Source organism: Acanthochromis polyacanthus, chromosome 1 (genome assembly GCF_021347895.1).
Source record: "Acanthochromis polyacanthus isolate Apoly-LR-REF ecotype Palm Island chromosome 1, KAUST_Apoly_ChrSc, whole genome shotgun sequence".
In the NCBI taxonomy this organism is placed as follows: Eukaryota; Metazoa; Chordata; class Actinopteri; family Pomacentridae; genus Acanthochromis; species Acanthochromis polyacanthus.
The window spans coordinates 54,310,885-54,329,100 of record NC_067113.1 but is presented as its reverse complement, the minus strand read 5'-3'; the positions used below and the strand labels follow the sequence as shown (position 1 = coordinate 54,329,100).

At 39.5% G+C, this 18,216-nt stretch overlaps 1 protein-coding gene across 2 annotated transcripts; it reads right to left on the bottom strand.

Annotated features, from left to right (window-relative positions):
- Nucleotides 1-1,719: 1,719 nt before the first annotated feature.
- On the bottom strand, nucleotides 1,720-17,650 carry lum (lumican). 2 transcript variants are annotated; one of them, XM_051956442.1, is made up of 4 exons: nucleotides 17,601-17,650; nucleotides 6,124-6,202; nucleotides 4,174-5,052; nucleotides 1,720-3,240 (listed from the first exon to the last, which is right to left on the bottom strand). In XM_051956442.1, exons 3-4 carry the CDS (start codon nucleotides 5,045-5,047, stop codon nucleotides 3,086-3,088), a joined length of 1,029 nt encoding a protein of 342 aa, XP_051812402.1. In that variant the 5' UTR covers nucleotides 5,048-5,052; nucleotides 6,124-6,202; nucleotides 17,601-17,650; the 3' UTR covers nucleotides 1,720-3,085. The 2 variants fall into 2 exon arrangements, with proteins under 2 accessions (XP_051812402.1, XP_022045811.1); XM_022190119.2 differs by lacking the exon at nucleotides 17,601-17,650 and having other exon boundaries at nucleotides 6,124-6,243.
- Nucleotides 17,651-18,216: the final 566 nt, after the last annotated feature.

Sequence of the window (18,216 nt, the reverse complement as noted above, 5' to 3'; positions counted from 1 at the left end):
AACACCCACAAAACTCCTACAAAAAACACAGCATACTCCACAGACAAGCGATGATCTATGTCTTAACCCCACCCTGATGTAATGCTCAGGTAAAGTCGATAAAACAGCCAACATAGGGATGCCATTAACTATACGGAGCACTGTCTCCCAAAAGTGATACTTCTATAGAAATGAACTGCTGCTCAAGTACATTTTCAGGGACACATATTACTACTAGCCTTTTTGAGACGTATCGCAAATACATTTCTATTGAGCATATTTTTGCCTTTTATTGTATTGCTTGCCAGTTGCTAGTCCTTTTCAACCAACCCAGATTGGCCAGAACCCAAATCAAAGAGAGGAAGCTTCAAGTGTGTTTTGAAAGGTACATATTTTAACTCAAACTACAAAATTTTACCAAAAAAACATACATAAATCTAAAACATAACGCTCCCACATAGGGCCAAAGTCCTGTGTTCAACTTATATTTAACCTAGGTACAGTTTGTCGCTTTTTGTATGTAGAGAGAGGTTTGTAATGTACATAAAGCTTTTTAATTGCCCATTTATGGTAAATGACATACACTAACAGAATCAGACAGATTTTATAGTGGTAGCCAGGCTGAGACCATGACTCACATTGGTCTTGTAAAAAAATTCTGCCTCTTAACTATAGGCCAAATAGTCATTCTTTTCGTCACTCACTGTTATCATTTGCTTTTGCACTCAAGGCTGCAATTTGGGAGTACATGAAAACTCATGTACAGTATAATAAGTTGTTTTTTTTTTTTAAATGTAGCTCCAGTTGATTGAAAAGTTGCAAGAGTTATGCCTTTTTAAATCGCTGCTAAAGCTTATAAAATAATTACAGAGTAAGACACCAGATGTCGTCACTCCGTGTCCATCCAGCCTTTTGTTTCTTACTTGTTTGGGTGCAGGTTCTGGGTCAGTCTTCCATTGTTCTGCAGTTTTGTTTCCAGAGCTCTTCAAAGTAGGTTTCATGCCTAAAGGGTTCAGTGATAATAATGTGACATCTTTTTATTACCACAACATCAGTGTAAACATTTTCTGGTTATCAGAACCTTCTTGGTTTTATGGGATTGAACGGGGGGTGGTTGTGCTTTAAAAATGGATCTTTAAGGGAACAACAGCCATAGAGAAGTGGTGTGACAAAAAGGTTCCACCAGAAAAGTAGTAGTTATGTAACTCCAGACTTCAACATTGTTCATGTTTGGCAGCCAGTGTTAGTCGGTGGTGGCTGTGACCACCAAGGGCCACCTATTGGCTCTGCCCAGAATGATAGCACTGTTTTTAAAACAGATGTATCAAACCAAATTTAGAGACTTCGATTACTTCATTTATAGAATTGATCACTTAAGACTGTGTATTTTACAGGCTTTATAATTTGTAACTAAGGGTGCTAATCCACCAACTTAATGATTTCTTTTTGCATTCTGGTAACCCCACAGCTGTTTTGTCAGGAATAAAGGATAACTAACCACTAATAAACCAACTGCTACAAACCATATAAAGTATGCAGTGTTAAAATATGTTTGAACAATTATGTTTTTAAACAAAATGGCCCAGTTAAGAAATCTCTTAGGCCTCCTTTAGGTGAGGAAATTTGCTGACAGTGTTCCCATTTATCCTGTAAATCTGATTGCTGAAGTGAGATTTTATGCAGATATTATCAATATGTTTTCATAATCCCCAGGGAAAAAAATACAAGCTTAAAAAGGGATGTCCTACAAATATGTTGGAAACATAGTTTATTCAACTGTGGTTGGTTTTCTCACAGTAAATCCAAGAACAAAGTCAAAGGTTTCAAAAGAAGTCATGATGAAATGAAAACTACCCAAACAAAATGACATAGATACACCATTCAATCAACACGACAATGGTGCCAAGTTGATGTAATGCTGGTAAGAAGTATTTATCATTCATAGTAAACAACAGCGTAACAATGAAAGCACCTTAACTGCAAAAAGCTGTAGTTTATTATCAAAGAATGGCACCACTGGGCGCATGCAAGTCAAGAAAATGTTGTATACACATCAGCATTGTGCATGACAGCGGACAGCTGGGAAACAGGTAATATATAGAAACAATATGACTCATGATTTCTAGAAAACATCGTCCTATTAACTCAGACTGAACAGAAAAAGCAATTTCAAGCATAATAGCAATGTCTCTTGGGCTTAAAGTTATTGCTGTACAGAACTAGAAAGCCATTTCTGAGAAGAAAATAGGCGTTTCTAAGTTGGTGATAGTTTATTTAATCAAGGAAGTCAATCAGTGGAAAATCATGCATCAATTGAGTTTAAAGTATGCCGACAACTGCAGACATGAGTTCAAAACACTGGTATTTTCCATAAAAACCACTCTAATTTTTTCAATGTGTTGAAAATCTGACTGCTTTTCAACTTCTATTTTACATTTGAGGATAATTTCTTACAATACACACTGAAATCTGAGTACGCAGTCCTTACATGCTGGTCCTTTGCACAGCAATGCATTAATAATTGTACCCTGATAATATTATACATGCTAGACACTGGAACATACAAGACAGACAATAAAATGACACTACAACTGAATTAAGACATTGGAGAACTTTAGCTATTGCTTGCTCCTTTATGTCTGTATTCATTAGACTAAAATGGAAGTTTGGAATGTTTGAAGTGTGCGTCCTTATCAAAGCATATTAATGCATTTTATTCATCGAACTCTTGATTATTAAGTTTCTTTAAAGATTACACTTCATTTATACCTCCAAATTTTAAGAACCAAAAATTTAAAGCTTGTTTGCTTGAGGAATTCATTCATCTGATTGCATATTTTGCAAGATATGGTAGAAAAAGCTTGGCAAAACCGTTGGTAGTTTGTCATGCCTTCTTTTGCTTCTCAAATTTGCTCAGCTTTTTGTTTGCTCAAGCCATATTTAGCTGATCAACATCACGATCTTAGTTATTTTAGAAGTGCAAGGACATATCAGTACTATGAAAGGCATGGTATTACAACATTTAAATCCAGAAGGCTTTGGGTTGAGCTGTGTCATGATAGTACGGAGGTGGGTCATAGAGAGATCTTAGTACTGATGGAAATTCTTATTCAAACATGATGTCTGAAGCTTGGCGCAGGCAGTTGGAAGAGTCGGGGGGCATGCTGCTGTGTGTGATGTTGTTGGCATCCAGACGCAGATGCTTCAGGCGTGAATAGTTGAGGGGTCCCATGAACTTGCAGATACTTGTCAGGTCAAACTCTACAGATGATCAAGAAAACCGTTATGACAGTTGGCAGAAAACACTTCCAATCCTTCCAAACCCCTTGTGCTGTGGTTTAAAGGTACCCTGTGGAGTTTTTTGACCACTGGTTGTGCTAAAGAGCAATGTTTTATGAGTCGGTCATCATTTGGCATTCCTCACATTCATGCGGTGAAACATTATTCTGTTGAGAAAGAGTCTATAGTGATGTAGTGCAATGTGCCTGCACATTAAAGTCAGTCTAGTAGTTTCGACTGTTTCTTAGACTTATAAAAATGTACAAAAAGAGAAATTAGTAATTTTTCCAAACTGAACATGTGTAAAAATGTTTTTGAATCTTTTTCAATATAAAAGCTGTTCTTGTTGACACATCTTGAGGTAGTTACTTGGAAGTAATTACATACATTTATTTAATCGAATGTGATTTGAGTGAACCTTGTCCACCACATAAAACTACATTTGAACTTGACTAATGTGGAAGCCAACAGGCGAGGTAGGAGGTGTGGTTTTAGATTTCAGTTGTTTACATTTCCAAAGAATGTGGGGGGAAGCACAGTTTCCTTTATTTATCCTCATTCTCCTCCTACTGATCTAACAATGTGGATGGGATGTGGGGGTGGAAGCCAGCAGTCCTGTTTTCTCCATTCTGCTGTCCACCTTTTTAAGTCATCCCCACCTGCCAGTGCCCCAATCACATCTGGAGGATTTTTACTTCCTGATCCCGCTCTAAACTGAACTTTGCAGACATATTCATTTCATTTGGGAATGCTTCAGATCACTGAAAGCACAGGCAGTCTTACTTTAATGCCACTGAGAATTTAAGGAAACTCCAAAAGGCACCTTTAAGAAAGCAGTCAAATAAGACATAATAAACTGAATGAAGTTTGTGAGAGAGTATCTTAAAATGCAAATAAGTAAAGATTGCCACTCACTGTTGATCTCATTAGCCTGCAGGTAGAGTTGCTCCAACTGCTCGTTGATCTCAGGGATGGATTGCAGTTTGTTGAAGGACAGGTCCAGCTCCACCAGTGATGTCACGTTGAAGACTCCAGCAGGGATCCCGGCGTCCGCCAGCTTGTTGTGGGAAATTCTCAGGTACCGCAGTGAGGGTAGCTTGTTCAGATATCCTGCTCCGACACTCTCAATGTTGTTGTAATCGGCGTAGAGGATTTCCAGTGAATTGGGGACTCCAGCGGGCAGCTTCTTCAGCTTGTTGTGGCTCACATCCAGGGACAGCAGCTTCTTTGGGCCTTTGAAAGCCCCTGAGATGCCTTCAGAGGTCAGCTCATTGTGCTGAACGTTGATGGAGGTCAGATTCTCCTTGTCGCTCAAGAGCCCTGAGGGGAACTTGGACATCTTGTTGTGGGTCAGCTTCAGCTCATCGAGGGACTTTGATGGAGGGATGACTGGCTCTGTAAGGTTGTTAAAGCTGAAAAAGAGCTTCTCCAGGGCTGTGAGTTTGTCAATCGTGCCCTTTGCTATCTTAGCATTGGTGATCTGGTTGTTGTCAAGCACCAGCCAGCGCAGTTCAGAAGTTACATTATCAAACACTCCTGCCTTGATCTCTTCAATTTGGTTGTTCTGGAGGTACAGGTACTTGATCCCTGTTGGGACTATGGGCACAAACTTGAGCTTGCGGCTGTCACAATACATGGCACTGGGGAAATTGATGGGACACTCACATTCTTGATTACAATTGGGCCCTGATGGTCCCAGCATGGAAACAGGCTGGTAATCATAGTCATAGTACTGGCACAGGGCCAGGCTGACCAGTACAGCCAAGATCGGTACACGGAGAGGAAACATGGCTTCTGTGGAAAGGAAATGGGAGGCAGGAAGTAAGATTAAAAATGTTAGATTAGTCATGAGCAACAAAATCTCAATTTTGGTGGAAAAGGGCTCTTCAGTCATGGCTTATATTCAGTGAAATTAAGAATTTATTGATCAAAATGTGGACAAAATAGAGAAATCAAAGAAAATGTTAAAGCTACCCTCCAACACACACACACACACACACACACACACACACACACACACACACACACACACACACACACACACACACACACACACACACACACACACACACACACACACACACACACACACACACACACACACACACACACAATGGTCTACTGCCACACCCACTCCCCAGTATATGACATAACCAGCCAAGAGTTCATGCCAACCAACTGGAGACCACTGAGTACTATGTTCCTCGATTCACTTATTTGTGTAGGTGGTATCATTACAGCTGCAGCTTGAGCCAAACGGTTTGATAGATTTGAGGTTAAAACAGAAAGGACACAGTAACCTACTGCAAAAATGAATGCACGCATGAATATCTTTCAAGTTATGCTTGATGTGTGGCCCGTTAAATACATGATTTTCATCCTTTGCACTTTTATAAACAATCAGTAAAGCTGAATATAACTATAAATGTATCTAAAATCTGACCTAACAGCAATAGCAGTAGCAGCAGTAGTAGACTGTACAAAGTCAAGTCTGCAAGCAATGCAAAACCACAATGATTAATTCCAGACCCATGAAAAATGTAGACAGATACTGCATCCAAGAGCAAGAGATCATTTCCCAAAGTCTAAAGTCACAAAAAATCTTTGAAACAGTCATAAAAATGTACTGCAGATCCATATAAACATGTCAGATCAAGGATTATACACCAAAGTGAAAACCACCAAACTTCTACCATTTATCTTTTGTTCCATGCATAGGTAGTTTCTGCTTTCCGTGCTGCAGCACCACTCCATGCACAAAAGCCCAGCAGTAGGGACAGTTGGTAAGCCCATCCGGAAAGCAGAAATAAAGTAGGAATAATCAAACAGGAAATCGCAAATCCATGCCTCCAAACGCAAGCTTACCTGTGCTTCTCTCTCCTAGTGTGTGTGGGTTGGAGGGCCAGTAGGTAAGAACAGTGTGGTGTTCAAAAACTGGACGTCTCTGGAGAAAAACACAGAGAGAAAGAAGGAGAGAGGGGGAGGAGAGAGAGAGAGGGGTAGATGGAGAGACAGAGAAGGGAAAGGGGAGGGGAGGAGAGGAGAGGAGGGGGGAGGATGGGAGGCTTCTTCAGCAAACTGGAGTCAGAATATCATGTAAATTGAAGATGTCATCAGTTTGAATTTCTGTTGGAGCATCATCCGAAAACTGCTGCCAGCTAAACCAGAGCAGGTGCAACAGAGAGCACAAATATTGCCCCAAAGAAGTGTTAAACTAAAGAATTCTTTTTCTCATTATGTCCAATTATCACCTTTACAAGACAGCTGCTCCCTTTGCGTCCCTGTGATCGTCCTCCTCAAGAGTGTTTGCAAGCAAAACCTGGAACCTGAGGTTTGGGAGCCTGTGCGTGGAAAAATCTAAAGTGCAGGAGAAATTATGTGTGGAAAAATGTGAAAACAATCTCTGGCAGCCACTTAACCCAGACGCCAGTTATGAAGAAGAATAAATTCAGCTGCACCTCTCGAGCTTTGGAAAATCTGACCAAAAGGGCATACAACAGCCAGAGCCGACTTGCATAACACTTGACGCAAACATTTCTTCTCCTCTGTTTTCGACCAGAAAAAACACACAGGGAACAGTAGGTTAAAGCAGATCCAATTGGTTCCATATGTCTATGTTATAAATTATTTTACTTTTCATTCTTGTACCCCACATTTTTCTTGTCTACATTCTTCAAAGCCCTGCGATCGTTCTTAGTATTACATTCCTTTACACACAAACAGTGTTTTTAACCTTACTTGTTTGAATGGTGACGGGGGTGTTGGGGGAGAAAATAGCCAAATGTTTCTTCCATTTGTTGGTGGACGTCCATCACAATGTCAATACATACAATAGGCGTCTGGATTCAATTGGTCGCAGTCTGTTACTCTACTTTTCACATACCGTTCTTAGAGACCATCTTGGACTCAATTCTCATGCATTGAAAACGTCCATACCTTAAATTCAACATATCTGATTCCCTGAGAGATATAAGAAAAATACTGCATGTGGTTATTTTAGCCATTTACATTTTTGTATTACTTCCACACCAGAGAATCAATTTGCAAAATTTTGGCGTTCTACTTTTTCTTACTCATGCATCAACTTAACTGCATTCTGATATTTTACAACTGGGTTTTCAAGCATAATGACATCCAAAGGGTTTGGAAGAAGGTTCTTTTTACAGAAATCATGCTGTCTTGGGGCAATCGCATAGCTGAATGAATAGGGCAACTACTACATCTATGAAAGTACCACCAGTGACATATTTGCCAGATAGAACTTTACTCCATATCCTTTCCCTGATTTCTTCCTCCAAATGTCCTGTCTGCCTCTGCTCTATCTTTATAATACAGGCCAACAAATTATCTAACAGTCATACTGTTTTGTATCTTTACATAATCTAAGGCAGCGCTGTGGAGATTTTTTTTTTGGCTTCCCAGATTCATGTGGACCTACATAGAAGCATAACAAACCAGAAGGGGAATGAGTCAAGAAGTGAATTGTTAAGACCTATGTAATGTATCCCAAAGGATGCGAGCAAACTTCCAATGAAATCCAACAAAAGCAAAGAACTGTCCCTTTAATATAGGCCACTTACTTTTTAAACAAGGGCAAAGTGGTTGGAAACTCTATCAGGATAAAAACAAACTACTGTTTGTTATTCAAGTACACAAAGCATCTCAAAACTTACATAATGAGAAGGCAGGCAGTCATTTCTAACAATCAGTCGTCCAAGCACATTTGGATGTCTGATTTAAGGCCCACTCCCACTGCACGCCTCATTCGTCTCATACAATCACAAGCAATTTAAAAAGTACTGCAGCCAAAGAGATGGTTCCCATTGGCTCTGTGTAAGTCTTAATGTCAAACCATCAAAAGCTAGTATTAATCTGCTTTGGAAGCAACATTGAATTTCAATTAAAATGTAAAACGCTAATAAAAATTTGCAACTTGCTTAAGTGGTGTGACGTTGGCAACTCTGCACTGAAATCTATACTCACAATATGGCAGACCAACCACTGGATTTTACAGTGAGAAAGAAAGAGAGTTCCTTCCATTTACTGTTTCGTGTGTGTTGCAGCAAACTAATCTGTAAGGTTAGGAAAGATCATAGTGTGGTTTAGTACAGTCCACTATGCTTGTTTTTCTCCAAACCCAGAATGTGTCTTTCAATTTTGTTAGCTGAAAGCACAGCAAAAATGATTCATTTTACTATTACTTTGGTTTAACCCTTGATTTTAGGCTTGTTCTAAGCAGGCTCTTTCAGTTTCTGTAGCTTTTAATGCAGTTGAGCTGCTGCTGTCTCCGGCCCCTTCAGGAAGAAGACTATCTCTGTGTCTGTGATTGACAACACAGAGCAAAAAGCTGACTCCAAGGCAGCTGACACAGACTTGAATCAGTGAATGAGGACAGGACTTTTTATCACTTCTAGTGTTTATTTCACATAGAAAAAAAGCACAGTTATTGATTTTACCTCATGTGTAAGGTGAGGTTTGTCAGGCAACACAGCAATTATGAAATCATGATTTTTTTAGAGGTGTAGAGTGGCAACTTGCCTGCTAGCTAACAAGAAGTCTTAATGGGCAGCATTCCTCTGTCTATTCTATAATCATTCCATTGTCTCAAAAAAGAAACAGAAGAATCTGCAAATGAGAACAACTTCTTTAACAATTCAGCTACATTAAAAATACAGTATATGTGAGCACAGAGAGCAGGAGAGAAGTCAACAGAAATAAACACTATTAAAAGTAATGAGGCTATAGAATGTGAAAACATTCCCCCTATAGCTCAGTCTGCCACCGATTTGACACCATGACACCAACTTATCTCTCTCGAAGGCCTCGGAAAGTTGCTTATGTTCACTGGCTGTGTCTTAATTCTGTGTCTGGGCTCTCTGAAAGGTATGGCTGAAAAATGTGATTCCTTCGCCAGACCACAGCAATAGAATCAATCTGTCAGTCATTCATAGGTGGTCCAGATTCACCAGAACTAAGAATGGAGTTAATGTTTTCTAAAAATTTGTAGTGAATTTGGTCAAGCTCTGAGTTACTGTTTCATGCCACATTGATTTCGAGTGAGCACTCACATATCCACATTACCATATTTAATACAATGCCATAGGAAGATTTAGTGTGTCCCAATACACAGTATGTTGAAGACAGCATGGCAAGAATACCATGTCCCACTACATGCGGTTGCAAGCCAGCATGCTTTTCTGGCAATTCTGACCCACAATTTTCTGTGCAGTGATACATATGTCACAGTGTATCATGAGAGTATAGACAAGAGTGAGCTGTCAAGTGATGCAGACAGATGACAGGTCACGTTTGTGCAGACAGCGACAGCGATAGAAACCAGCACAACCTAGTAGCATGCATACTGCATGCAACAGTACTTCATTTGTAAGTGCAGCTACAGTACACAGAGAGTACATAAGTTGGTTATAAGTAGGACTGCATGCCATAAGTTAACAAGTGTAACAGCTCTCACACAGTCTTGAGAGTGATCTTGGCTGAGCTCACACTACAAGTGTTTTAAAATCCTAACAGATTTTGAAATCATGTTGCATCACACACATGATGAGAAGAAATTTTATTGATATTCTTGTACACACCACAAGATTTGAAAATATTGGCATCTCACACACTATAGGATATTATTGAGATTATCGTGCCAGAGGGAGCAGTCAGGCAGCCACTCACCAAAGCACATGATCTTATGGGAATACAGATGCAAACAAAATGGAGACTGTAGTGCGACAACATGCTGCAATGCTAATAATAATTGCAGTTGGTAAAACAAAAGTTAAAGGCTAAAGGATAATGGATGAGAAACTGTTTGGGGAGTTGTGGTCAACACAGCTGGAGGTAAGATTTTAACTATCACTTTAAATAACTGCAGCTAATGTGTGCCTTAAGGGATAGTATTTTTTAATTTGTTTGGCAACTGTTCGGCTGCTCCAGGCACCAGCATGATAATCTGAACCATCCCAGTTTAAAAATGCAAATATTAAACATGTTTAATTTTATCTGGGCAGTCCATGAAGGGCAGATGTGTCTTATTATTAAATAATCTGGGTTGAATATTGGTTCAGACCGACATCAGTTTTCTGATGGTCAGAGGAGGTGAAAACAGGGTAAATTAATTCAAAACTCCTGCTAATTGAGTCTGGCTTTCACCAACCTGAGAGGACAATTAGCTGACATGGGAGGCTCATCAGCTAATGCAGCTCACCTGGGCCTTCCAGACTATAAAAGCTGGTGCATGTGTTCACTCTGTTTGCTTCCATCCACCTGGCACCTTTAACACCTCCACAGCACACAAAACACATCCATTGCCTCTTTGCATTGCTGACTTCCACACAATGTTGCTATTATGTGTTGGTTTTATGAAACTCCATTATGCCAATGTCCTACTTGTTACTTTCATTGAGTCAAAGATCTCTTTAAGTCTTTTTAACCAACTGACTGGTGCACAGTGGATAATGGGATGCCAGTACCTGCAAAAAAAATGCAGTTCTGTTCAGTGCATATCCTCCAAATTCTGAAGAAAAGAAGCCTGAACTTTTAAAGAACCAACCCTTGAAATTAACCCTTAAACAGTAATGTACTACCTGCCCAGTGCATGATAATGGAGGACCAAGTTTAATGTGTGGCCAGTCTCATATTTGATCAGCCACACTTGTTGCCATATGGGCAAATACAGCTCAGGTGGTTCATTAATGTCCTTTTTGACAAATACACCCTCCTTTCTCTAGCTTGGAAGACTCAAGTCCTCATTGTCTGTTGTAGCTAATTCCACAATTGACCATTGTCGCTGAATATCATAGCAGGAAACCCACAGGTGGAACATTAATCATGTCCCTGTTCCTTTAAGTACAACAGGAAGCCTCACCAGTCAGCCATAATGTCCAGAGCTCAGGTCTAGTTCACCTGAATAAAACAGTTGTCTGTGCCTTTTTCTGCTTTTACACGTAAAAATATCTGCTGTGGAAGAGTTTTCCAACAATTTAAGGCAACTAATTGCAAATTTGTGCGCGTAAAGTTTTATTGAGAACACTTGCCACTTTACATGTTTAGCAGAAAGAGAGCAATGTCTGTTCATACTTTACTCTTTTGCTCTTGAGCTGCCAGACTTTACTAATACTCACCTGCCAGTTAAATACTTTGTTTGTTTGGACTCTGCCAGGCAGGTAATGGAAGATATGTTGTTTTTGTTGTTGTCATTGCTAAAAGCACTGTTTACTGCTGCTGGAACCACAGTTGATGGGAGCGATGACGCTGACTGAGACTGTAAAGTTGTGGCCCATAAAAGCAAGACAATGAAGTTTAAATTGCTTTATAGAGTGAAGGGCAACTGCTGAGATAAGTGTGAACTCTCTTTGGTTTCATCATTATGAGTGACTCCTTCCATGTCACGCATTTAACCCGTTGTTTTCAAACTACTGATTAGGACCACTTCAACTATAGAAGTCACTAATCTCTGTGCACAAATGCTAAGAAATTAACCTTTTCAACTTGCTGTTCTTGTACACGTCAAACTGACAAACCCCTCATACTATGTATAAAAACAGCTTTTCATTGGTCCAGACACGGTTGACATGCGCGCCACTTCATCAGCAATCTGCCCAAAATATTTAGTTCTCTGAGGTTGCTGTGTTTTTCCTCTGTTACTGGCAGTGTTTTGTGTGAACCCAGACTCAAGCTGTTCCAGACTGTTCTTCCAGGCTGGAAAACAGACATTTTGTCATTTTGCTTAGTCACTGAGCTTCTTCTTGAACATGTTGATGTCTGCCTTATGCGCTCATGTCCTTTCCATTAGACCAGATGGTAGACGTTGGGTTTCAAAGCTGTTTTCGTAATTCTTTGTTTATACTTCACTGTAACTTGCATAATGCTCAAGTCACAATGCCAAGTCATAAATAAAGCTTGAATATCAATTGATGCAGATTCTGCTTGGTGTTCAGTGAAGTTTTCCTACAGAGTGTTAAGAATCGCAAGAACTTCGATGCAACTTTTTTCCATTTATTAAATTTGGGTGACCAACTCAGATTGTGCAACACTATTTTACAAATAATTGTTTTTATTATTTTTTTAAATGTAAAAAGTAAATACAATGAAGCCAATTTACAACCTTCCAATTTGTGCATTTTTTTGCATGTACATAAATGGCAATTTTAAAGCTATATTAGGCAATATCTCTGGGGACCTCACTCAAAGAATGTGTTAAGTCAGAAATAGCCACTGGGAACCCCTTTTCCCTATTTTTTTTTTTTTTTTTTGAGGGGCTCTACGTTTACCTTTTTTGCCTCTTCTTATAGTGTGCCATTGTGCCCATTCCACAAGCATGTGAAGAAACAGCTACACTATTTTAATCCATCCAACTGTCTACGTTGGTGGTGTAAGCCCCCAGTTGTGACTCCATTCATTTCAAGTCTATTTTCTCTGCAGCACAGAATGGTCTGACTGCACCTTGTCATCATTTTGCTCTTGATTGCACTCCTTTAAACCAATCACAATCATCTTGGGCAGAGCAAAGCCAAGGATGCAGCAACGGAGTCCTCTCAAATTAGCATTGGACGATTCATTTTAGTGGAGGGCTGCACGGTGGCTTGGTGGTTAGCACTTTCGCCTTCCAGCTAGAAGATCCCGGGATCTTTCTGCATGGAGTTTGCATGTTCTCCCTGTGTGTGCATGGATAAGTTTATGATAATGCTGATGAAAATGTAATACCACTTAATGAGGGAATCTCTGGGTTTATCTGGGGTGGCTTTGGGTACTCTGGCTTCATCCCACAATCCAAAAACATGCTGAGGTCAATTGGTAACTAAATTGTTCGTCGATGTGAATGTATGCTTGTTTGTCTGTCTGTGTGGCCCTGTGATAGACTGCCAGCATGTCCAGGGTGTCCTCTGCCTTCGCCCAATGTCAGCTTAACACTAATGAAGATTAAGTTGTGTATAGATAATGGATGGATGAATTTTAGTGAAACTTTTGCACACAGGACGACTAGCAATGCCACTAAAATATTAAAGTCATGAATAAAGTAGCAGGTTTGGCCAGAAGTGTTTGCTGTTTCCTTTAATAAAAGGAATTTTGAAAAGAGTAGCATGCAGAAGGGGAGTAGAAACTTTCTATCACAGTCTACATATACATTTTCCAGCATTTAATACATAGCTATATATGGTGTATGTATATTATTACTGTATATTCTGTATGTTTATATGTCAAACATGGGCAGCCTACACCTAATTACTGCATTTATTTCCTAATCTGTGTATTTTATTAGAATGTTTGACATACATCTGTGAAGCTGTTCTTAATGCCACCCTGCCAGAGACGACTGAGACCACGGGCATTTGTTTTTTGCGTTGTCAAGCCTTCTGTTTCATTTTTGTGCAAACAATGGCTGCTTTCCAAATCGTATACTGTAAACGCATGCTACAGCTGCCCTCCCAAAGTACGTTCGGTTTCATACATACAATTAGGACGTACAACTTTGCCATCATAATGCGCCTTAAACTTTGACCGTCGCAGTCTGCAGTACAAAATCAGCTGTCATCTGTCTGTGTGCTCTCGGTGGCTTAAGCTTGTTTATACTTGTGCGGGACAACATGACACATGATGTAACTACGCAGAGGATTGTAGGTCAGAAAGGCCAGAAAAGCATGTTGGCTTGTATACTGCAAAATCCAGCTGGATGTAGTAGGGCCTCTGGGTATTTATGGCATGCTATATTTGACATGCTATGTATTGGGACATACTAAGTCTCTTTCTGGACTACTATGTTGTATGACTGTATGCATATTAGAATGCACCCAATATCTCTAAAGAATTTCTTCACATTCGTCACAAATGTTCACTTGGAGTCACAGATACTAATTAGGTCACAGGTACATTTTTGGCAATACGTCAAGAATTTCTATTGAATAAAATAATGAAGTGATGACCTTTTATGTACAAAAGGTCAAAGGTCAAGTCTGGAGAGGCATGGATTTAAACTGAAACTTGACAGGTTGGGGGAAGTTTACAAGCACGAGGTGGAAGCTGTAGTTTATATGAATGTGAGAGAGCACCAGGATTCCAGGAAAGAAATTAGTTTATTTCTTCAGACTGTTAATATATAAAATCCTCAGAAGAAGGAATAAATACATGGTTTTGTGTAAAATGCCCAAAGTGGGTGTCTTTGAGGGTAGTTGTCTTGACTGTTTTTGGGTTGTCACTGGATTTTGTCACTATTTTCCTCGTCCTCGTGTGAGAAGACAGTCATTTCTTTGAGTTAATTGTAATCATTCTGTAGCAAAAAAAAAACCTAAACAATCAGTTTACTGTGTAGTATTTTCCCCCTGCAGAGTTTAGAATAATGTTTAGCAACTATGTTTTGTTCTTTCCTGAACTTAAGAAAGTTCACACTTCTGCAGATGTTGCCCATGTTACTCTAGTACAATAATTACTGGAATCAGTGGTTAATCTTCATCCAATAACATTTATTCTCTTTTATTAAAAGTAAAAATGCACTGAAACAATTGTTCAACTATAACCAAACAGGATTATGCTGAACAAAATAACACTGTAAGAGTCTAAGCTTGCATTTTTGCTTGTCATTCCAGCTTAATGGAATGGCGAAGACGTTGCCTTTTTGCATTTGTCATGTAGCTTTAGCCTCAGTCTTTTAGCTTTTCTAGATTAGCTAGGAATGAGCTCATTTCTACCTGTGTTTAAAATCAACTGTGTACTGTTTCAAAAAGTCTTTCAAGTGGTAAATGTGCCACCTATATGCAAACTTGCAACAGCTATTAAGAAGAACTAGGTTTGGATTTACAGCCAATTCTTCCATAGAAGAACAAACCAGATCTCAATAAATTACATTTATATTTTCTTCAACAGCCTTTTTGAAAATTTATAATAACATATGCGCAAGATTTATGTAGAACTGTATCTCAGTAGAACATGCATTATGGACAGTGTCATGTTTGTCAAAATAAACCTTAATTTTTTCCTGCACGAGAGGGGTAAAACATTGCATTGGCATGATTTTAACTTTTGATTTACTGGTGAATAACGTCTGCCTCCATGCACGACTGATTTGCATGATGAGTTAATCAGAAGTATTCATCATAGATGAAACATAAAAGCTAAAAACTGGCACATGTAATGGTGCACTGCAAAATTTATCTTCACCGGCTGCGTCTTCCCTGTCAGCATACTTACGAACGCACAAATATCAGCACACGAGCAAAAAAACCCTAAGATAGTTCACTACCAAGACACACATGATCAGACAGAGCTACACAGATGGAGATCCAAGCAAGCATATTAGCAAACAGGATATTCTTGGACGTCTTGGCACAGACACACAGAAGCTTCTAATAAATTCTCAGACAGCACCCAGACACCACCTTCTGTTCCTACCATGTGGCCATGTGGTAAGTACTGTGCTTAAAACAGAGACTCATCCCTCCGCAGGCCAACTGATTCTCTCACCTTGTGTCTCATGGGCTCACATGTGCTGCAGGAGTGACCCCGGAATGAAATCAGACGATCGACACAGCAGCTTTCTGTGTTTAAATCCCCCACTTACATCACAGCAAGCACACGTTTTTTTTTCCTCTGTTAATGAAGGGTTTAAGTGCAAACTACACCAGTTAAAGCTCATTGTTTCTTTTATAAATAACTTCTCACACACTGTAATTACAGGTTTTAACACACGCTGAGGTGTTGATAGAAGGATTAAGTGCTTCAGTATCACACTGCAGGTAGTCAGACAAGTAGAAACCCTGGTGTTTATATGTAAGCTGCACTTGATTGATGTAGCTTGGATTTGCAGATTGAGAAGACTATCGGTGTAAATCTGCAGCACATCTGCTTTTCGGCGAGTCTCACCAACTCTTCTCCTTTGACATGGTGGAAGAGCTCAGGTTACTTCGGTTGCACAAGACACACACTCACACCTATAGACACATGTGGAAAACACACACTGAGCGAATGAGTGTGTGAGCAAATGTGATGCGAAATAAGCAGATGCACAAAACCCAACTATTTCTTCTCAGGCTTTACACGCATAGAGCAAAACCACCAGACACACATGCCTAAACACACACAAATACTGGCGACAGGCCAAAAGCAATAAGTCTAAGTGCTTATGGTTGTGAAGATAGACGTCTGTTTAGAAGATCAAGTTGCACCGTGCTTATGCATGTGTGTGCGATTTAGGGAGAGAGAGGAAAATAGAAAGTGCTGTACCACTAAGCCCCACATGGGGGCAACAGATTGAAGTGCATTCATGGTGCTGAACTGAACTCCCTCTGAGGTGCTGGGATGAGCGCCAGAGCTCAAACACTAATGCTTTTCAGTCTGTCCTTGTCAAAAGAAAATAGAAGTTCCAACTCGTATCAGTGGGAGAGAATTCTGAACTAGTCATAACTCGTAAATATTCCATATTTTTTCAAAATGTGTTTTTTCTTGTAGGCTCTTTTGTATTATTTGTAATTTGATTCCCCACATTTATCATTTCAACTAAAGGACGCAGTTTCTGCCGAGTCTAGAAAATGACAGCTTTCACCACTAAACTATCTGAACTGAATGTAAAAATAAGTCTGTATTACGTTAAGTAATGGAGTAGTGATACAAGACGTTAGGTTTCCATTTACCTCAGTAAATCAATTATATTTAGTCTGTACTAGCATATTTACACATTAATCAGTTTTACACACACACTGATCTATATATTATTCCCATTTCCCTCTGATTGTGTCGAATTTATCTTACATTTATCATGTCTGTTGTTGCAATTTAGAACTATTTGATTGGGCTAAATGTGTCTTTTAATGTCAGTGTTGGCTATAAATGGGAAAGAACTGTGTTAATGGCAAAAAAAGGTGATATCAAAAAAAAGTAGCTCACAAAGAGAAATCCATTATGGGGAGACTTGAAAATGTCTGCGTAAAGAAAATGTAACACAGCTTTTAACAAAACCCAAAATAGAGTCACTTCTGAGTTTTGGTTTGGTTTCTGGACTCGTTACCAAATCACATCGTGTAGAGTGGGATTAGCGTAAGTGAGATCTAGATTCTCATCATTGGATGTCTGATAACTTGCTTCAGCCAGGAGTCTCAACAACGACATATCTCATGGGAGCTCCATTTCTTTTTTTCTGTACCCCAAATATTCCCATTAAAGACTCTTAAATGGCAGAAAAACTATAAATCTCTGGTGGCTCACAGGCCAGAAATGGTCCTTGTGCAAATATTTTTTTTCTCACCTCAGTCCACAAAACCCATCAATATAAGCTGGAGGCTGCCGGTGCAGCTAGAAGCGAATTAATCTGCCACAAGTTAGATTTTTTTCATGTTTTCACTCACCTTGGAACTTGGATGTTGTACGATGGTTGTCGGTCAGCTGATTGCTCACATTGTCTATTATGTGAAGTGTGCATGCGCCTGTGTGATTTCCACAGGGAGCTCCGGTTTCCTCCCACAAACCAAAGACACGGTGGACTGGAGACTCTAAAACTGAATACGTTGTCTGTCTGTTTGTATATATAGATGCATATATGTACTGTGGATGTATACAGTGCATTTTGTGATGGGCCTGTAACCTGTCCAGAGTGTACCCTGAGTCTTGGCCAGTGCATGATGGGAATGCCTTCATCCCTCAGCATAACTGAATAAAGAAAATCAATTGAAAACAGAGCTTGGAACAAGTATGTCACCCACTGGTAAAATATCTTATTATTTTCTTCAGTGTAGTTTCTGAAATGTGGATCCGTAGCAAGACACTGACACTGATTTAATTTTGAAATGCTGTTTTAATTAAAGCCAAAAAAGTAGCTAAGGCCCACCTATTCCTTCAGGATGAATTTTTGCAGTGCCATGAAATTTAGTCGTCTCATGCTGAGCACAGCAGAGTGATAAATGGTCTCTGTGCTTTAATTTTTTGGATGCAGAAGAAGAGCCTAATCCACATTTGCTTTCTGAC

Bases quoted from the DNA above. Each gene is read 5' to 3' on its own strand.
- lum (XM_051956442.1), bottom strand. From the start codon at position 5,047: ATGTTTCCTCTCCGTGTACCGATCTTGGCTGTACTGGTCAGCCTGGCC. The intron at 3,241-4,173 runs GTGAGTGGCAAT...GATCATCTGTAG, and splicing joins GCAGGCTAATGAGATCAACA to AGTTTGACCTGACAAGTATC.